Source organism: Balaenoptera borealis, assembly GCF_965194805.1.
Source record: "Balaenoptera borealis genome assembly, chromosome: 11".
NCBI classification, from domain to species: Eukaryota; Metazoa; Chordata; class Mammalia; order Artiodactyla; family Balaenopteridae; genus Balaenoptera; species Balaenoptera borealis.
The window spans coordinates 40766611-40789390 of NC_138868.1; the positions used below are offsets into that span (position 1 = coordinate 40766611).

A 22780-nucleotide genomic window follows, 5' to 3' on the forward strand; every position below is an offset into this window, starting at 1 on the left:
TGAACTGAAATTCACCTTTCAGTTACAAAGAAACAATGCTTTTAAGTATTGGGAACCTAACATATATTCATTTACTGAAAGTATTTTATTAAACTCAGCACATGCACTCAAATATATATACCCACTGAAAAATTCCTTGTGACTTAGTTTATGGGAAATAATGCTTGGATTTCAAATCCAACTTCTGGACTCATTGATGAGTATTTATATCCTATTGGTACAGTCAAGATGCATTTGTTTAAGACTTCTCTGATGAGCTATGGCTTTGCGACTAGAGAGTTAAAGGAGCATTACAAATGCAAGCTGTACCACTTGGAGCACATTCAGAGAGCTGGATCTCTTCAGCATTGCCTGCCCAGCTCTTGGAAACAGAGGAAAACAGTAAGATTCATTCCCATAATGCCGATTTCCAACTGCCCTCATTATCACCTCTTCGAATATCTTGCTTCAAGAACCAAATTACCAATTGTTTCAATGACTGCACTTTTATTTCTGTAAATAAAGCATTATGTATTTACATATTTTATTTAGCACCCTGAAAGAAAAGATACTTGGAAGAAGCAGCGAGAGATTGAGTTTTCTTGCTAAAACTATTGGGGGTGGATTTGTTTATTTTTAGTTATTTGCACTGTGCAACTATGTTCCATAAGGAAATGCTCTTCTGCGTGCATTCCAATATAATTGGTGCAATCAGAGAATGAATTCTGATTATTTTTTTTTTTCATGGCAGACGACAGGGTGCTCTGTTATTTGATGGATTCCCAATTTTTAAAAATACTCTCTTTGTTCAAGGGTAGGACCTTTGACCTGAGCCTCTTTCCTATTCTTTTTTCTGTTTTTCACAGCTTCTCCTCTCCTCCACACCCAACGTATTCCCCCTATTCCCCGTCCCATTAGCACAATGAGTTATGTCAGAGGAGCAAGCTACTCAGTGCTTGGGAAAATAGGCAAGATGATCTCTAGCCAGGAAAACTCTTTTTTCAATTCATTTTTCTTTACTTGACATTCTTGAGCCGGCTGCAGGGGATAATGAAATGAATTAAACAGGTCTTGGCTCTCCAGTGGCTTACAGTCAATGCTTGTCCCATTTTTCCCTTGGTTTTTTGTGGGAAGACAAATGGCAGAAGTCTCAAAGGGGGTGAAATAGGTCTGCTCTCACCTGAGACAAATTTGTCCCTTTATTTATTTTTGCATAAACTTTAATTTTAAACACCTGTAGAAACCTTAATGTAATTATAATTAACCTAATTACTATGGTTGCATTTTAAAATGTGTACATTTTAAGACAAATATTAAAATAAAATTCTACAACATAAATCATTCTTGGGTGCCCAATGATGACTTTTTAAGTACATGTAGGATGAATTTCTCTTTAAATCTTAGGGGAATGGTGGAAAAACATCCCTTTTATGTAGTCCAAACTAAAAGCTCTGATAGAAAGTACAAACTCTATTTGCAGTTAGTTCCCCAAGAGAACAGAACACAAAGAGAAATGAGTCCTTGTGAACACCAAATGGGGAAAATAGGGAAGCTTGGGTTCTAGATTTCTTTCTACCCACTGCTCACAAGTTGGTATGCTTATGCGAATCACTTCCTTTTCTAGGCTTTAGTTTTCTTCATCTGTAAAGCAAAAGGATTGGATTAGATCATGTGTACAATTCTTCCTTCTGCTAACATTGTGTTATCTGGTGTTTCTTTGCAAGAAAATCAATGCATTACATGGTGAATTCACATGCTTATTGGTCCAAAAAGACAGAAATGAGGAGAACTGACCTCCATCTCTGGGGTTCTTTGTGGAGAGGGTGTGAGGAAAAGTATACTAAGAAAATGGTGTGGGCAGAAATTATAGTAATTTTAAGAAGACAGAGACAAGGTAAATGAAGGGGTTTTAATGGTTCATGTTAACAGAGCATCTATTAATTGTCAGGCATTAAGTTAGGTGCTAGGGACATAAAAGCAAATAAGACAGTTACTCCCTTAAGGAGCTCATAATTTGGTGAAAGGACACAGAGATAGAGAATGACTATAGTGGGAACACAAAGGAGGCAGTGGTCACATAAGTCTTTAAGGAGAAGGTGATTTTTGAGTTGAGACTCAAAAGATGAGTAGAATTATGATAAACAAGAGGGGTTAATAGGAAAGGAAAATATGGCAATAGAAAAATATGCAGGAGGGGCAAGGAGATTAACTTGGAAATTAACCCAATATGTGACAAGTGGGAGTAGTAGTTCTTCCCCTATTCCTCCTCTCACCTCCTATCCTCACAGCCAATTTTCTTTGGTATCAAATATTAGGGGTATAGCTAAACAAGTACCTTCTATGCTGAAAACAAGGACTTCAGTTCTTTCCTTCCATAAAACCACAGCTATATTTCCTGGATCATTTTGTTGACATTGGAGGTTTATGAGAAGTAAAAGTATTTGTGATCGCCTTCAAATTATTTTTAAGCTCACTCCCCCACCCCTCTTTCAGTCTGTAGTGACTTGTTACTGACACAGTTTCTTCCCTGTGCTGAACAAGCACTAAATCAAGCTGCTTAATTACCCCTGTCTCCGTTTCACCTTCTCACAGCCTCACAGCTGAACTTATCCAGCTTTATAGCATGCCTTGCTTGGTAGGCAGAGGAATGGTCATCAGTATTGTTTTAAGAGGGTAACAAAATCCAGGATATCCCTGGAGAACTGAGCCAGGCTTGGGGCCCCGTGTTAGGCAGCATCAATCAAGTAAATAATGACATTTTCTTAAGGTTGCCCCCTTACCCACCCTGCTTGTTTCTCCAACATTTCCTTACTGTGCCCCTGAGTGGTGCCAGGCAAACACAGCAACAGCATCTGAGTTAACCTGGGCTAGAGGCCTGGGGTTCTCAGATATTACTTGGAACCACAGCAAATCAGGTAAATACAAAGGTGAGAGTTGAAATCTTCAAGTTAGTGCCTATTGAATCTGTTTTTATAGAATAGCATTTTTCTCTTTTCTTCCTTTCTTCATTATCTACCAATAGGCAAGTTGTATTTGAGGGAGAATTTGTTTTTCTTTCTCTCTGGGTCAGATTCCGACAGGCCACTTTAAAATGCCCTTTCTAATTGGAATGACAAAACACAGGAGAATTTACTCCAAAGAGAATACAGCAAGTGAAGTTGTGCCTGCTTTTTTACTTTGGTTTCCATGTACTAGAGCACACTGGTGCCAATTTAAAGCCCCTGTCAATTTCTCTTTTTATCAAGTTCTCCTATTTCTACCCATAGTCTGCATTGTTCTTTTTACTTTATCAGTCTGGTAAACATATGTCACTAGGGTATTTCAGGTGTCTTCTATTATGGCTCAAAGATTGGTTGGAGAAAGGAGTTTAGCTAAAAATTGTGCCCCTTGCTCCTTCAAGGTGGCTGGTAGTACCCTTAACTCTTCTTTCTCCATTTGAGGATTGTGAAATGCCATTTTAGAAAAAGTAGCTGTAAGACATCTGGAAGATGTCAAAAGAGCTCAGAAGAGCAGCAATATCAGAATCTCTCTTCTTGGACAATGATTCTTGTCTGGTGGTTAGGAATAGGAAATGCGTTTCATTGTGATTCACTGTATAGCTTATTTTAACATATAAAAGCAGAAAGCACATGGGCTTTAAAGTGAGACTGACTCTAAAATAGATAATAATTCCTATCATATATAACTATTTTGAAGATGAAATAAAATAATAAAGGTAAAATACCTAGCACAGTACCTGACTGAGCTGGTGCTCAATATATGTTTGTTGAATTAACACACGAATGAATGGGGGTGATGACTGGATGAGTGATTATGTGAAAATCACGTGATTATGAGAATAAAAGGCCTTTCACCTTTTTTTTATGGTGCTCTCCTCTGGAGATCTGATGTGATTTTATCACAGAAAGCAGGTATAAAAGAATATGTATTTCACATTATGGGAAATATTAGATACACTGTGACACCATCCATTATAATTTGATGTAAATTTGACTCCTTGGGGGGAAAAAGCATGCCTTTCTTCCCAAACACAATAGTGTTGTAAAATGACCCTGACACAAAACATTTCTTAGGTCTTGGCCATAGGCCAGCGTGTGTACTCAAAGACATTCAAGAATTTTACCATAAGGCTGAGTTTGGTTGGTAGAACCAACTGTTTTGTGCTGAATCTAAGCAGACTTAGTTATTAAAGTGTCACTAGAATCCAAGGCTAGTCTCAGGACACAGAACTCCAGAAACACTACTAGAGGTAATATGTATTTGTGGGCTTGTGAGGTCTTCATAGGACTTTCTTAATCCTATGCTTAAAAGATTGGTCAATGAATTAGTGATAAAGCATAGAAGAGAGTCTTTGTGTCTTGGTTCTAGTTCATTGCTCTTTCTAGGTACTTCTCTTTTGGGGATAAAGTCTGAAATTATTAATGTGGCCTAATAAGACCCTACCCCTCTTTCGCCTCTTCTCATGCCGCTCTATGCTCACTCAACAGTCGCGCCATGTTGGCCCTTTCTAAGTTCATCGAAAAACGTTACCTTCTTTCCTGCCTCAGAGCCATAATAATTGATGTGTCTTCTTTTTGGAGTGTTCTTTACCAACCTTTCCACATGGATAGTTGGTAAAGCATTACTTCCTTAGAGAAGCTACTCTGATTCTTGTAGTTCTTCAGACTACATTAAATACCTTTGTTAGACAGCCACTTGACATTCTATATTTTTCTTTCTCAGCACTTACTCTAACTGTAATTCCTAGTTACTACCTAAGCATTTATTTAATACCTCCATTAAGGCAGGGACTATTTCTGAGTTGCTTGTTGTTGCACTTCCATTGTTTTGCATAGTGTTTAGTTAATAGTACACATTTAATAAAGATTTGCCATTGAAAATTTCGTCTGTACTGGAAATGTGCTTGAAAAGTACCAAGGTTGGTTCATATATCCATTTCTACTTTAAATGATAATGCTGGAATGAGAGCTAGAGAATTCTTATTCTAGCTCCAGTACTAACTATACGATCTTGGGCACGCTACTTCTGTTCTCTAGACCTCAGCTCATCAGTGTAATGAAGAGGTCAGACGAGACTAAATGATCTGTTAAGCCCCTTTCAATTCCAGGTACTAAGTATGTTATTGTTCAGCTTACCAAAATTTTAATGCTGGCTACTTTATTAAAACTGAACTAATAATAAAGGTAGGATATTTTTTAGCCATAAAATAGTAAAAGCATTTCTTAAAGTGCTCCTATAAAATATGAGTGATTTTATAATTTTGAAAAATATTTAACAAGGCTCATTTTTACATGTATACACTGTATGTCTTTATATATTTTGGATAAAGAGACAGTTCAATATCCCAAACAACCACTGAACATTTTTCAAAATTGAAATGGAAAAACCTATACTTACAAAAACAGTCTTCACCAAACTTTAAATGTTTTTAGAACTTTGGCTAAGCCTGTTATAAGCTTTACTACATTGTTGATTTTTTAAACCTCAGTGTTGTTTGGAAATTAATATTCATTATTATCGTCATTATGACTATGAACTGTGTTCTGAGAATCTTACATGGAATGACATTTTTGTAAACGCTTATGTAATAGTTGATCAGAGTTTAACCTTTTTCCTTCCTAAACCATTAGTTTGCAAAGGAGTTTTCTAACTTAAAGCTATTTATTTGAATAGTATTTTATGTTCTTTCAGAAAAGGATGCAGTAGCATTTAGGGAAACTTTAGATTTATAAGTAACTAGGCTGAGAAGAAAAATTAGTACTACAGTTTGTGTTAGAAAAGTGTAAGATGGGTTAGTGAAGCTAGCAGTTATTGAGGAGCTATCTAGTCAACATTCTAAAAATGACTTCAAGAGAGTAATTTCTTGTGAAACAGTATAATTTAACTTGCACTGAATTTATTTTCCTTTTATTTCTTAAAACTCAACACCATAAAATTATTCATTACATTTACAATAAATATAATCGTATACCACTGCTGTTGCCTCATTTATAGAGAGAATATCTCTCCTCCCTAACATCCAGGGATTTTATATATAGCACATTAATTCAGAAAATATTGATTGGTTATCTCTTATTTGCAAATCACTATTGTTGATGCTAAGCATTCAAAAATAATTAGGTTGATCATGACTTCAGTAAGCTTACAGTCTATCAAGCATGATAAGACGTGTGCATAACTAAACACAAAGTTAAAAAAAGTGATAAGCATTGCAGGAAAGGTGCAAATCAAGTGTTAAGGATCTTTATCTTACATCTCCTCCAGAGCTATATGCTTGTTTCAAGACTTTGAATCCTCCTCAACTCCTAATACAGAGCCTGGCATATGGAACATATTCAATTAATGTTCACTTAGAAGATGAGCTATTTGTGAAATTGTTCTGTAAACCTATGCCTATTCAATGAATGGCATTCTTTTCTCCAAGTCAGATCTAAAGTCTTCAATCTGAAAAGCTCTATACTTCTATCTAAACTAATATATTTTGTTAGAATGTGAAAATTTTTATTTTCATGAGCACTTTCTATCTTTACATTGGACTCTAATTTCTGATTTCTATTTCAAGGCTCATTCTACTAAATCTTATCTGATATTCTACTGTCCAGTTTACCCAGGTCTGTGAGTTTTACAGGCTGTGGCTATGCTTCTTCCTGCCTCTAACATATCAGTAACCAGAAGGCACAAGGAATTCCAAGGAATCAACAATTCTAAGGCACCTTGCCTTTCTTAGGTACAAGCCTTTAGAACGGGATGTAAAATAGATGATTGTCGAAACTTTAGCGGAAGCAATGAACGCTACTCTGTTTCTCCAAGGCAACTGTACTGTTCAATTATTTTGAAGGATTTCTGAATTTAGTCAGCCTTTTAAAAAATAGATTTGTGTCCAAAGATTTGTTTTTCTGCTTTTCTTCACTAGTTGAAGTTCCTTGAAGGACTCAAGATTGAGTAAAATTGACTTTCTTCTGATCTTGTGAATCATGAGGTAAAATGAAGGCATAAATGATGTCTAAGGACTCTTGCCTCTCGAAGATTTCCTGACTCTTTAATACTCAATAGTAAGGCATATTGGTCATGATACCAGCCACCATATAGCCAGTACTTTTCCCCTCCATTCAGTGTAGAACTTTTCTTCACCGGCTCAGCATCCACCCCCCACCCCCGCGCCCCGCCCCCTTTGAAGACACCTGGCTGAATTTTAAAGGGAAAAGATATAAAAGGAAACAAGGAAAAAGGAAACACGATAGTCCTTTCTTTCTCCCGAAGTTCTAGCAGTTTGACTGACTCTTACTTGTGAATTTTTCTTGCCACTGAGTCATTGCACATACAGAATTATGAAACTTTAATTTCTTTAGAGGCTTGTTATATTAGAAAAATTGTTCCAAAGAAAGCAACAATCATGACATAGGCACATCTGGCTCTTGCAAATTATTCTTTATTAAGCTTTCATTTAATTATATGTGCTGAAAGGTCTGTTTTTGATTACTGTAATTTTTTTTATTTGTCCATCTGAATGATAGTAATGCTGGAAATTACATACAAACCACCTGTTTTTTCTCCCCTACTAATATGGCAAAGTTTGAGCTATTTTCTCTGTGGTTAATGAACTAGGAAGCTTTCTATTTATTATGATAGAAATATGACTATCAAGGTAGTCATAATCTTGATGGCTTAATTCTTGATGATAAGAAGAAAAGAAGATATTTGAATGGCATTTTCAAGCATGAAACTGTGTTAAAATTGAGGTATCTGAATTCTGGTTAGCCATAGCAGATTAACACATTCATTTATCACCAATTTCACCCCAAAGCTAATAAATCTACAGTTAAGGATTTCACATCCTGTGCTAGGAAAAAGAAGCTTGATTTTTTTTCCCCCACAAATCTGGCTATATTCTCTTTCGGATTATGTTATATGCTGCATAGAAATAAGACCCCGAGGAAGGAGGGACTGCCTTTGGGCCTCAGGGGTCTTGAGGGCAGCACTCTTCTCATCCAGAAGGGTCAGCATCCCCAGAGAAGTTTAGTCAGTATTGGATTAGAATGATGTTCTTCCAGAAATCCCTAGGAAAGTTTAGATCAGTTGCTTAGTTTATGAATATTAAAATTACATGAATGGACATACCGACTTTTAAAGCACTTTTATGAAGATTTTAGGTACTAGGAAGAATATTTGAGACCATTTAGTCAAATTCCTTTTTGTGTGATTGAAGACATTGAGTTCTAGAGCAATTCAATCCTTTGTTTAGGGTCATAAACATATTTCTAGAAGGACCAGGAACAGAATAAGGACTCCCATATCATTGCTCTTTCTTTCTGTTATACTGTTTATTCTCTTTTATTTTCCTCTTTAAAAATAGTGAAAGAGAAATTGCAAGGCTGTCAGAGAAACAATTATCTAACAATACGGTAAGTTTTTTTTGAAACTCCATTTCTGCTGCATTTAAAGAGATGATGTTTGTCTTCCCTCTTTTGCAGCAGCTCTATGCCGCTCAGCTGGCCAGCATGCAGGTGTCACCTGGAGCAAAGATGCCATCAACTCCACAGCCACCAAACACAGCAGGGGCAGTCTCACCTACTGGGATAAAAAATGAAAAGAGAGGGACCAGCCCTGTAACTCAAGTTAAGGTATTTGCTTTGCAGGATTATGGAAACAGTTTGGAAAATAGCTTCTCAAGAAAGGTAGTGAACCAGGCTGTGTTGGGAATAAACGGCAGGAAGCAAAACAGCCTAAAGGAACCCCAAAATGCTCCTCTTTATTGTAAATTTCATGATTGAGCACTGAGAAACAGGTGTTTCCCTTTTGATAACAATAGTGCCATATTGTGAGATCTTCACCTATATCTGCACACTTACTTCTCAAGAGTTTTTCCCCTTTGGATTCTGGTGTTTATTTTTTAATGTTCATTGGCATGAATGGCCATGGTTTTATTACCAGTCTTTGTCATAGTCTTGTGACACTTCTCTCTAACTTCCTTAAACAGGTGGGGAGCCAACTTACAGTGCTAGAGGAGGAGGATCTCAAAACTTTAGATTGACAAAATAGAACCCAGTGCTGAACTTTATATGGTTTGTTGATAAAGGTCTCTCTCCTTCAAAAATAGTTATAAATGTGGGCTCTGAGGAATGAGTTGTGTCATAACCTAATCATGCTTTGATGCCATATATAGTTGTGATAGGATAAACAAGATTGCCCAAGTTATGACTGAAACATTAACAGATCCTTTCCTCATTGATTTTCAGTGTCTTAAAATGGGGTAGCCAGGAGGTGCTTGGTGACAGAGGGGAATTGATGATCCAGTCTAACTTTGTGCTGCAGCTGGTACTTATAGGTTTTTGTGATTGCCTTTGCTTGCTGTATTGAATTCACAAATTCAGACAGCTCAAAGAAACAATTGTTTTGTATCACTGACTTACCTACTTTGCGGGATATGTTAAGCACAGATGTATTATTGTCATGTGCCCAAAGTACTGCACTTGGAGAAATTTTGCAATTATTTTTAACTCATTACATGAGAAACATCTAAGGCCAACAAAACAGCATTTAAGGCCACAAAATTACTGAAATTGTTTTATTTTCTAAAACTTGCAGATAGGGACTTTGAGATTTCAGAAAAGCCCTTAAAATATATGGATCCCAAATACCAAAGATAAAAAAAGCAAACATAATTAGGACGGATAGTTCTGCCAGTGCCCACCCAAAGGAATTAATTTAATGCCCCCATGCCTTTAGATTCTCCAAAGAAGTAGATGAGCATTTATGCTTTGTTGTTAGAAATATTGAGATATGACAATAGGCGGTTTACATTTAATAAGATAGTATTAACTTATGGAAACAGACTATTTATTTTGTGTTCCAAGAGTTTCTTTTTGTGAATAAGAGAACACTACCACTCAAACCAAGGCACTTTGTTTAATTATAGTTGTTGGAGTATAAGCATATCAAACATCAGTGACTTGAGGTATTGAGTATTAGATATTTTAACATGAAAAAGTCATTTTATAAGTGGGTTGGCCAAATGGAACTACACCAAACCAAGCCTTTACTGGATGAGTAAAATGTTCCCTGGTTAGATTCAAGTTTATATTTGCTTTTACCATTCCAGCTTTGTGGGCCAACTGAATTTTATTACTCACTTGACCACATGCAAATTCTTAGGGAGTTCTCTATATAATTTGACTTGACTGTACTTTATGTTAATAACAAAGGAGGCATTTATTATACTTATTAGATTGTTTATTGTATGTGTGAGTAAAAATATATAGACCAAGACATAAAGCAAATGTTTTAAATTTTTAAAATAGCTCCTACCTATTATTACAGAAGTTCTGAAAATAATCTTATATTTTGCAATTGAAAAAATTATGGTCACTAAAATATTTCATGTTTCTCTCTGTAGTCATTCTTTCCCTCTGTATATAACACGACTACGTGACATAGGACATTGTTAGCTGAAGGTAACAAAAATAAAAATAGACGGTCTTCCTTTCCTTTTTTCCCCCAGAATTTTTATTTGCTATAGTTGTCAACATCAGCAGTCAGGATGTTTCTGTTCAAATGTCAGTTCTGTTGCTTTTACTAGATGTGTCACCTTGGGCAAGTTACTTCTTTCAGCCTTAGTTTTTGCCTCTGTAAAATGGAAGTTAATATTTTTACGGGTCTTAAATGAGATAATACATCTTCTAGAATATAGTGACTATTCCATAAATGTTAGTATAGCGATGACGTTGATGATAATCTGATGCTAATAAAGAAGATGGTGGTGGGTGGTAGTAGTGGTTGTAACTGAAATATCTGGTTGTATACCGAGAGAGATCCTAAAAGAAACCTAGAAGATTTCCATTTTAAACCATTATGGAGGAACAGGGATTTACTTACTCTCCAAACTTAAACAAGTAAAACTCAAGACACAATATATAAAACAGTAGTTTCAGACATTTCCAATAGGAGTACAGGACAGTGACCCCTGATAGAAGAGAAACAAGTGAGGCAAGCACTACAGTTGTTCCAGCTTACTGTCTAGAGAGAACTTCCAGGCAATAGTGCGGGGGCGGGGGGGTTGTGGGGGGGGGACGTGTAGCCACATGCAGCTTGAAAGGCTTCCCGAGTAGAAAGACAAGAGTTCAGAGTTTAAGGATGCCAAGTAGATGGAACTTGTGAGGTAGAGTACCAGCGGAGGGAGGTGTATAGAGAGAGAGAGCACTGGAAATCTGCAGAAAGTTCCCCTGTATTTAGCTGAGTACTGATCAGCATATGCATGTGAGGAAACTCTCTGAGGCCAGGGAAAAAGACCAGATGTAGCAGACAAAACCATTGCAAGGTTCATAAAGAACTGAGAATGATTTGTGTTCCCACTGGCCAGATTGGAAAGATCACTTGACACATGGGCACCAGGTAGAGTCCCCAGCAGGGTATTACCTCACTAGTGGGGCCAGATTATCCCTAGATTAATGACTGCTCTGGACCTGCCTAACAAAGCTTAAAAGTAAGCCTAGTAAGGCTTTCTGTGTCTCAGAACAAAGTCCACAAATATTTAAAGGAATATACAAACTATGAAACCCAACACTGTAAAATTCACAATGTGGAGCATGTATTCAATAATTACCAGGCTTCCATAGAAGCAAAAAAATATGAACAATGATGAAAAGAATAATCAATCATTAGAAACAAACCCCAAAATAACACAGATGATAGAATTAGTAGATAAGACAGTAAAAACAGCTCTTACAAGGGACTTCCAACTATAGCCACGTGAAGAGGTAAGCATATCTGCTCCTGTTCACCCACAAAGTTTCTCTTGGGCCAGGACAGGCTGTGAGGACCAACAACAGGCCTGCCATTGTGGAAAGGGACTGATTTGACTGGGAGTTAATAGGTGCTTCCCATGCTCAGTGGCATTGTTGGTGGAAATGGCAATTATTGAATTATAAGAATAAATAATAAATTAGAATATACAGTCATACCTTTTTTATTTATTTATTTTTTATAAATTTATTTATTTTTATTTTTGGCTGTGTTGGGTCTTTGTTGCTGTGCGCGGGCTTTCTCTAGTTGTGGAGAGTGGGGGCTACTCTTCATTGCGGTGTGCGGGCTTCTCATTGCGGTGGCTTCTCTTGTTGCAGAGCACAGGCTCTAGGCACGTGGGCTTCAGTAGTTGTGGCGCATGGGCTCAGTAGTCATGGCTCGCGGGCTCTAGAGCACAGACTCAGTAGTTGTGGCACACAGGCTTAGTTGCTCCGCGGCATGTGGGATCTTCCTGGACCAGGGCTCGAACCCATGTCCCCTGCATTGGCAGGCAGATTCTTAACCACTGTGCCACCAGGGAAGTCCCATAACCTTTTTTATTGAGCTTCATTTTATTGTGCTTCACAGCTATTGCACTTTTTACAAATTGAAGGTTTGTGGCAACCCTGCATAGTCAGATGATGGTTAGCATTTTTTTAGCAATAAAGTATTTTTTAATTAAGGTATATACGTTGTTTTTTTAGACATAATGCTATTGCACACTTAATAGACTACAGTAGTGTGTAAACATAACTTTTATATGCACTGGGAAAATTCATGTGACTAGCTTTATTGTGATATTTGATTTACTGCAGTGGTCTGGAACCAAACCCATAATATATCTGAAGTTTGCCTATATTCAAAACTGAGTAAAACCAGGTGTTATAAACTCCATATATTCAAGAATGTAGAGGAAAACATGAACATTATAGGACAAGACATGGAAAACTTATATTGAATGTCTGGAGATGAAAAATACAGTGTTTGAGATGAAAAGTACTCTGGATTAGTACTGATTTGGAATAGCAACAGATTAGATATTATAGAAGAAAAGACTAGTGAACTTGATGACATAACAATGAAACTGTCCAAAATGAAATACATAGAAAAAAGACTATCAGTGCTGTGGAACATCAAATGGCCTCATATATGCAAGTGGAGCCCCAGGAGGAGAAGGAAGGGACAGAAAAATATATTTGAAGAAGTAATGGCTGAAAATTTTCCAGATTTGAGGAAAACTCTGAACTCAGGTATCTTATGAAGCTTGGTAAACCCCAAGTAAAAGAAATGTGGAGAAAACTAACTAAATACCTAGCTTATAAATCACTATTATTTAGTTAGGAGTAAAGGAACTAACTAGTCTTAATATCCTTTGAGTTCAGAGCAAAGGCAAGTAAATTGTAATTAAGCACATCAGATAATTTCGACATTTGTAATGGATACAACTATGTTTCCTGAGAACCTATCCTATATCTGGATAGAGATAAAAGTGCATTGCACCATAGATGTGCCAGATTACTTATTTCCTACCAAGACAAACAAACAAACAAAACAGCAGAATAAAGCTAGGGTATCCCTACATTATCAAATGACTTATTTTAGCTGATAGTCCAGTAGAAAAAGAGCCTGGGATTTGGAGCCCAATAAACTATAATTCAAATTTTGTCCCTCCATGTATGACTTTGGACAGTCATTTTATCACTCTGACTGCTTCTTTCTTTGTAAATTTAGAATACTACTGCCCAGCCTCATAGTTATTGGTAGTTAAATGAGCTAATACTTGTGAAAATGTCTAGCACGGTGTTAGTACATAAAGGCTCCTCTGTGCATGTTATTTTCATTTTCTCTTTCTAATCCTCCTTCCTGAGTATTGTTTTCTGGCATCCCTTTTTGTTCCCTCTTAAACAGTGACCATTAGTACTGGAAGAGACCTTAGAGATCAGCTAGAATCAGACCCTTTTTTCTATAGATGAAGAAATTGAGCCCAGAGAGGTCACATGTTTGCCACAGGGGAGAAAGTTCAGTTTCCAAGCTCTACTGTGTGTTTTAAACAATAACTAAAAGCAAGTTCTCTGTGTCTTCTCAGAAGCAAAACAGGAGTTAACATTTGCTGACAATTTTATTTTAAACACAATAATGAAGATCTTAAAACTGAACATTTAAATGAATATGCTCATATTACAATTAAATTTCTAGAATGATGGAAGTGTTGTTAAGGGTGTTCTATGGCAGGATAAATGAAACAAAATAAAGTTGAGGAGCTTAGCTTTCAAGCTCCTGCTAAAACCAGAGTTACAAGCCAGGTATTTGAATACTGTGCTCAGTATAGAAAAACAGGCATCTTAAAATAGACATTCTGTAAATATATGTAGCAAAGAATATAAAGAGACATCACTTTGGACATGAAAAATAAATTGTATATAGCATGGTATGTAAAACATAATTATAATGTGTGCTTGCTCTTTGCAAAAATTAATTTTAAACATAAATAGAGACCAGAATATAGACCATGAAGAGTGCCCACACCCAGAAAGCCACATAGAAGCCATGCTGCGGCATGCGGCTCCCTGGGCAAAGGCCCAGAAGAGCAGAGGAAGGCTTTGTGTTTCCATTTTTAAAGTACTTGCTATTGTTTGATTTAAAATATATATTAAAAAATTAGTGGCAGAGCCTATTTATAGTTACAGGAACTTTTCAGAGAGAATAACACAAAAGCACTACAGAGCTGCTGAAATTTTAAATAATTCTTTGTAAATGCCCTAGGTTAATTTAGATCCCTGAAAACACATTAGGAAATTAAGCTGTAATGTGAGCTAATTCAGATTTTAATTTGGCAAAAAGAATGATCCAACTACACAGTTAATGTAAATAGAAACATAACACAGGGAAATTAATGAGGTTTCCTTCTGATGAATCTTCAAGGAGGTAGATCATTAGCTTCTTTTGTTATTATTGTAGGAGAATGTGGCATTGTCTCTGAGGTATAAAATAACTGTGGCTAACTACGTGATAATGTGCTTCATTTTTTAAAACATAATTATTTATGGTAAACTCTTGTAGGACGAAGCAGCAGCACAGCCGCTGAATCTCTCATCCCGACCCAAGACAGCTGAGCCTGTAAAGTCCCCAACATCTCCCACCCAAAGCCTCTTTCCAGCCAGCAAAACCAGCCCTGTCAACCTGCCTAACAAAAGCAGCATCCCCAGCCCCATTGGAGGAAGCTTGGGAAGAGGATCCTCTTTAGGTAAATGGAAAGGTCAACACCAGGAAGAGACTTACGAATTAGGTAAAAGAAAGCAAAACATGTTCACTGATGACTGATTCTTGTTTCCAAAGTGTTCCTTAGTCCAAGAAACAAAAAAGTGAAAGTAAATAAAGTAAAAGTAAAATCTTTTCTACTGAAACATAACCCAGTTATGGTGTCTTGGGTGACTAGAACTTTTAGAAAAGGTTATAATATAAATCCTGCTGGGATGGGTTCTTCAGATGATGATGAGTTAGATCCAACACTCAGAGACTTAGAAATTTCTGTGTTTGGTCAGTGCTTTGCTGCTGAAGCAACTCTAGGCAGATTAAGAGTGAACGTGAACCCTCCAAGGGCCTAAAGGAACCTGGCCTAAAAGCTGCCTGCCAAAAGTCCAAAATTTATTTGACATTTTATATTTTCTTCGTAAAATGTTTGTGAATTTTACATCTTATCCCATATCAGTTTTGCATTGAAACAAATATGAATGACACACTTTATTGACATCATATGAAATAAAGTTGATGTCTAGTAAGATATGTCATAGTGATCCTCTGCCTCCTTACATTCTCTGATGTATTGCCAGGTATCTCTAGGGATATTCGTACCCAGGTATGAGAAGTATAGAGAAAAAAATGGGATTTGGCATCAGGCAGACTTGGACTGAGAGAGAGCCTTTACTTACTAGCTATGTGACCCTGTAAAAATTATTTAATATTTTTGAACTCAGTTTCCTAATCTCTGGAAGGGAAATATTATTACCTAGCTCATAGGTTGTTATGAGAATTAAAAGAGAAAAATATATATAAAGTGCCTAACATGGTATCTGGCACCCAGAAGGCATGCAAATTAAAAAGGCTGGACAACCGAATAGCAGCACATTTACATATACATGTGGAATGAAACAGTAATCACGAAAGCACGTAGTAGCAGAGAGCCAAATAAATATGAACATTATTGTTACTATGCTCTATAAGTCTCTTAATTTTCAAATAAAGACACAAAATTTCAAAGGGATTAGGGACTAGAACTAGCATTTCTCCACCATATTACCTTCCTTGTGTTGTTGAATCCTATGGCCTGAATTGCTTCCTGTAATAAATAAGATAATGTGTAAGTGTAGCCATTTATAATTTAAAAAAACATTTTGCCTATCTTATCTCATTTGATTTTTCACAATAATCCAATGAGTTAGGTAGTATATTGTTATTACTCTCATTGCATAATAAATTGTGGTCTTACAGTTAAAATGACTTGCCCACAGCCATGTAGGTATTAATTAGCAGAGTCAAAGCTAGAATCCAGGTCCTCTGACATATAGCTCAGTGCTCTTTTTATAAACTCACAGTTGGAATATATGCTGAGCTATGCTCAATCTAAGTGAATCTTCTGATGATGAGATGTAAATCTTCCTCATTGAAATTGGGGACATTAGGATCCATACAGCAGCCTATTCTCTTTTTGAGTTAGGATGCCTCTTTCAGGGGCCCAGAGGTCTTCACTCCAAGTCAGTGGGATTGCTGTGGGAAAGAGAAATGAATCATTTCCAGCATGTGAATATGATTGCTGAATTGTTGGAAGTCGTGAGATGAGGGGGAAAAAAAGCCAACATGAGGATAAATAATAGGCTTGATCTTGAAATGGCCCTCCTATAATCCACTTCTGAATTTTGTTTGGAAAGCATTTGGTTTCTGTACTGAGCATTGTGAGGGACAAAGACGACTGTTTCACAGGCCCTGCTCTTATGGAGTTTATACCTCAGCAGAGCGTATTCTTTAGATCGTGAGCTAGAAATGAGCTGAAGTAATAGCACTCTTATCCAGACAATACTGGATAGAATTTTTTTTTTAATCAGAAAAGCTTCAGAGCAAAAGATATGGGTTTTCTATATCCTAAAAAGTGGCTGTTTAACTTTCTAAAACTTTTCCATAGATAGTGTTGGTGATATTTTCTAAACTCAAGTACATGCACACATGCACTGCACACACATAGATGTGTGATGTGAGCTTGATTGTAGTCTGATTTCCTCTGTCCTTTCTGTCTCTGTGAGGTGTGTGCACACACACACAGATATACACACATACACACACACACATGCATGTGCTATGAAATGCTCATACCAGGATACATGCAAGCTGATCACATTAAACTTTATCACAGCAGCTGAAATCTATCAGCAAGCAATTGCCTTCTTTTTGCCTAAAATTAGAAAGCCTCATCTAAAGTATTAATTTTAACCTACAGTAAAATGCAAGATATGGAGGAAAATTAGTTTAATTTTGAATTTTGTCCTTCTGTGTTGCATGGAATATAATGAAAGTAAATGTTTTCACTTTATTTGAAGCTGTATACTTATGTGAAATCCATTCCCACACATACAGCCTCACTATCACGAAGACAGGGAACTGAGAGCAGTGGGTGTTCGGGTTGGGGGTAGGAAATGGGTTGTCATTCTCTTGGTAAGTAACTGAGGCAGCATGATGAGTAGAATGCTTCATTAACCAGCCAGCGATTGGGGAACAGAGAGTGCGGTATGTTCCTTCCCACCCCTTCTCTCCTGCAGTGGACATCTGAACACACAGATACAGATATCTGCTAAAGGACACATGTAGCCGCACAGATTTTTTTTGGCTGGGCCAGAAACAAGTTTGCTGCATTAGCACACCAGATATAATGGTCAGCTTGCACAGATGTCTCTGCACCTGTCCCCAGCCCTTTCTTCACCACCACTGTCCCACTAATTGTTAGATATAGCCAGAATAGACATATATATATGTATATATGTATGTATGTATATGAATCTAGGAACCTTCATCTGTGAGGAGTTGTGTTGACAGAACCCAGATAAACTGAAACGCTGGTCCTCCGAGGGCTAATAAAACCCCAGCACAGCTCGGTTACCCTGGATTTCTGTGCTGTATTGCAGTTTTCTTAACGGCAAATGTGTCTCTTCCTTCTTCGGAGAATGTGGTATTATACAGGGGAGTGGGTAGTAGCAGTATTTTTTAAGAGTCTAACCTTACAAGCCTCTAATAATGCATCCTGTATATGCAGATATCCTGTCCAGTCTCAACTCCCCTGCCCTGTTTGGGGATCAGGATACAGTGATGAAAGCTATTCAGGAGGCTCGGAAGATGCGAGAACAGATCCAGCGGGAGCAACAGCAGCAACAGCCGCATGGTGTTGATGGGAAACTGTCCGCCATGAATAACATGGGGCTGAACAACTGCAGGAATGAAAAGGTAAAGCTTGCTTCCCTCCTTCTCTGGCTCTGCTAGACCCATTGACTCATTTTTATCTGGCTCTTTCCAGGCTCCCAAGCACCAACCTGCAGCCAAAGATTTGGGGTCCTAGCCTGAGGGCTTTCTTGCATCACATTTAATCATTAGTGCTGATTAACAAATACACACTTTCCCACTTAGTGTGGGTTGCCTCCCAGGTACCCAGCCAGGCACCCAACCTACCTGCCTATTGGTGTTTATCTGTCCCATTCCAAAAGATTTAGAAATATCTTATAATAAAGGGGATGTATGAGGTTACAAGACTATCAGAATATTAAAAAAGGAAGAAGCATATATGCTCACAATGAAGGCTAATACATTACCATGACTCATCATTGAATTTATTACTAAGCTTCCTATCTGCCTGAGCAAAATAGAAAACAAAGCAACTTACAAAATGTATTCATTTATTTTTTGATTCAACAAATTATTTATCGAGTGCTTATTCTGTAATAGACACTGTTCTAGGCACCGGAGATACAACAGTGAACAAATCAGACAAAAATCTATGTTCTCATAGAGCTTACATTCTAATAGGGGAACACAGATGAGGAAAAAATAAACAATTAAATACATAATGAGTAATGTCAGTAACATCAGGAGGTGACTCAATGCCATGAGAAAAATGGAAGCAAGTTAAGGGAATAGGGAGTTATAGGATTGTTCTTTTAGATAGGCTGGTAGGGACTCTGCGGAAGTGTTACGGAGTAGAGAGATCTGAAGGAACCCCTGTGCAGGCCACATGAAGAGTGTCCAGGCAGTGGGAACAATAAGCTTAGAAGCTCTTAGAGTGTAGGACCAGCAACAAGGAGGCCAGCGTGGCAAGAGCAGCTTGAGGGAAGGGAGAGCAGTGGGACGTGAAGTAAAGTGATAGCCTGGGGTAGAGTGTGTTAGACCTGTAGGCCTTGGAAAGGCTTTGTGTTTCACTCTGAGTCTGATGGGAATTCCTAGACTGGTTTTGTCCAAGGCATTGACATGATCTGATTTACATATAAAAGGATCATTCTGCCTAGTGTGCAAGAACAGACTGCAGGAGGTTAAGAATGGAAATAGGCAGACCAGTTGAGAGGCTATTGTCATACACTGGGTGAAAAATTCTGATTATTTGATGAATGAATGATCCTTGCCATTCCTTGGCTTGTCTCTGCATCACTCCAGTTTCTGCCTCCCTCTTCACATGGCTATCTTCCCTCTGTGTATGTCCCCCTTTCTCCAAATCTCCCTCTTCTTATAAGGACATAAGTCATTGGATTTAGGGTCCACCCTAATCCAGTGTGACCTTATTTTAACTTGATTATATCTGCAAAGCCCCCATTTCCTATAGATAAATAGATAGATTATATAAATATATAATATGTTAAATTAATCATTATTTGCCTCCTCCCTCCCCCACCTTGATTGACCTCTTGGCGGGAGGTTCACATCAGGTAAGAGAGAAACTGTCTGGGGGAATGGTGGGTCTTTTGGTGTTGGTTAAGCCATAAACTTTTATATTTTGGGGACCTGCTATGCACATGCCAGTCACCGGATCTGCTCAGTTAGGTGCCCCACTCCCCATTAAGTGCTCCATCCTTGGCAGTGGGCTCACAAAGCAGAGCCCCTCTTTAAGAACTGCCTTAGTAGATGGTTACATATACAGTAAGATTTCAGGACCACAAGAAAAGAAAAGCCTTGCCCCCAAACCTTTTCTACCACTCTGAAACTAGAGATAAACACAGTCAATCTTTTGACCTAAGACACTATACTATGCTCAGTGAGCACCATGAAATAGTAACAGATTTAATCTTAATGTGAATAACTGTAAGATATTTTTGGGGGACTTAGATAGGTAAACACATTTTGGCATAGGGACACTGGGTGGGAAATTGGGTAAAAAACAAGCGAATGGGTACATGCACCAGAGACCATCTCCTCCTACCTTACAGTTTTGTCAATGGTTAATCCTAAAATTAATATGAGAAGGATGTCAGTGATTTGTTTAACTGAGTCTTTTAAAATGTATTAGTTTTCAAATGAGAGTAGTATATGCTTACTGAAAATTCTAATAATACAGACAGATACATGGTCAAAAGCTAATTACCCTCCTCACCCCATTAACTATCATTAATGATTCAGAAGTTTTCTTTGCATATGCAAGAAAGTATTAATGAGTTTAAAACTATATATTCTCACTTGGAATGGTGGGCACCGAGTTGTCACTTACCAGCTGTGTGATATTTGGTAAGTTGAATAACTTCTCTGAATCTCAAGTTCTTCATCTGTAATGTGAGGTTAGTAATCTGGGCTACAATGAAGTAAGATATATATGAATATACCTAGCAAAGCTCCTGGTACAGAGTAGGCACTTTCTTATGTTTCCCATAACTTGTAGACTAAACTATGGGTGATCTTTGAAGATATAGAACAAATGTACTATTTTGTCACAGATCTGAGCTCCTCACATAATAATGGAAGGGTCAGCAGAAGGAAACAGAGTTAGATTTTTCAGAAGTTGGCATATTGACCAACTCACATAGTTAAACTCCTTTCTAACTGAGTTGATGCACAAAACTATGGAAACTTCAGATTTATTAGGTTAGATCACGGTTTCTCAGCCTCAGCATTATTGGCATTTTTGGCTGGAGAATTCTTTGTCATGGGTGGCTAATCTGGCCTCTACTCATTAGATGCCAGTAGTAGCACCACTCCTTTTGTGACAACCGAAAATGTCTCCAGACATTGCTAAATGTCCCCTATTGGGGGAGGGAGGACAAAATTACCCCTAGTTGAAAAATCACTGGGCTAAATAAATATATTTAGAATTAATACATTTCAGAAACTTTATTCCACAAAAAAACAAGTTATTTTATTTAAATAATCATACTTGTTTTTAAATTATGAAGAACCATTTGCCTTTGATTGATGTTATGAATGAGATATTTCTTTGAAAAATGCATCTAGAAATTTTCGTTTGGAATATTAACATAGAGAATATTTAAAACAGAATGTTATATGCCATTTAGCTTGGGGGGAAAATAAGAAATAAATTCCATATTGTTGCAGCAACTGTGCCTTTCAGTGAAGACCCTCCCCCCCCCCCCCCCCCGCCCCCGTCACATTAAGCAGGCTTAGACTAGCGGCATCCTGATACGTTTGCACTAAACCTAGGAGTAAATTGACACTGGACATCCCTTGCTTCCTGCAGTGACTCTCTCTGTTTGTCTGACACAGTGACCCTATATGGTTGAATTTATATCACTGGTTGAAGTTCAAGCTTAAGACTATTAACTTCAAATACTACAGGTTAATTTTAAGTATTTCTCGTTGACTTTTTGAAATTCACATGGAGGGAAGAAGTCTGAGGCTCCAGAATAATAACACCTGATTTTGTGTTGGAAGCCATGAGAGGGAGATGAGAGATTAGGTTGAGGCTGAAAAATAATAATAATGAATCTTAACTTGTCCTAAAACACATCACACTGAAAGTAATTGAGCTCCTGAAGATAAGTGGCAAAGTGGCTTCTACAGAATCAGAAAACCCTGGTTTCCCAGTTGAAGGGAGTTGTTGTCTCAGTAAATGACTTTATTGGGGTTGAATTTGGGGCACCGGAAAAGTCCATTATATTCAGGGATGTTGTGCTCACAAGCTCTCCTTTACATGATCTCCCTCCCAAATAATGTCGCTCTTTTGAATGTATATTTGTGGTTGTGTAGGCTTTGTTTAGATTCTAGACCCAGTATGTATCTATCCTTGTTTGTTAGGTTTGTTGCAGCCAGAAGAGTAAATTAAGAACAATGTTAAAGGGCTCCTGTGATAGTCGATTTGGCTCTCTTATAATCAAAATATCCATCTTAATTTTATGAGGTTTCAGAAGACACTACTTTTTCTTCTGAGAATCATATTTTCTTCTGAGATCAAAGAGGGTAAATATATAATGCGCAGTAAGATTGGTAAAATGGATTGTGGCAAATTCAGTTTAACTGTCTTCAAAATTGTCTTCTTTGGAATTACCTCAGTTTCCTTAAATGTAAAGATCCATAAATTAGATTTCTGAATTTGTTCTTGTAAACCATAATACAGTTTTAGAGAATTTTTCTCAGTGTTTCTGTCATAACACCTTGTAATTTATAAAGCATATCTCATCACGCTCATATTTGGACATATTTTTACAAATGAGCATGTCACAGATTTGAGTTCCCTGAGAAGCAGACTGTGAGATGGAGATTAGTGAGCAGGTTTATTGGGGGGTGCTCTTTCTGATCGCCACCTGTAGAAGGGAAAGGATAAAAGCAGAATAGGACTGTGATGCAGTCTTAACCAAAGCCTTAGCCAACCTCATGTGAAGCTTTGAGATGGCCATGGCCATGCAGAATTGTCCCAAGTTGGATGGAGGGGGTGAGCTTTTATACACTTGTATCAACCAGTCATTGGATGAGGGTTACCCTGGGAAGGGGACATAACCTTAGGTGATGTGACTCTCTTTAGTGCCGAAGAGGGCCTCGAGCTGAGGGTGAGCAG

General features: G+C 37.5%; 1 protein-coding gene across 15 annotated transcripts in view; it reads left to right on the plus strand.

Annotated features, from left to right (window-relative positions):
• SOX6 (SRY-box transcription factor 6) overlaps positions 1–22780 on the plus strand; it is a 618861-nt gene that overhangs the window by 516269 nt on the left and 79812 nt on the right. For 12 of the 15 annotated variants that reach the window (XM_082341482.1, XM_082341472.1, XM_082341483.1 and 9 more), the window contains 3 exons: positions 8451–8600; positions 14818–15043; positions 18056–18243. In XM_082341482.1, coding sequence (XP_082197608.1) covers positions 8451–8600; positions 14818–15043; positions 18056–18243 — 564 coding nt within the window. The remainder of the gene's footprint in view (positions 1–8450; positions 8601–14817; positions 15044–18055; positions 18244–22780) is intronic. The other 3 variants (XM_082341474.1, XM_082341478.1, XM_082341476.1) reach the window with 1 other exon arrangement.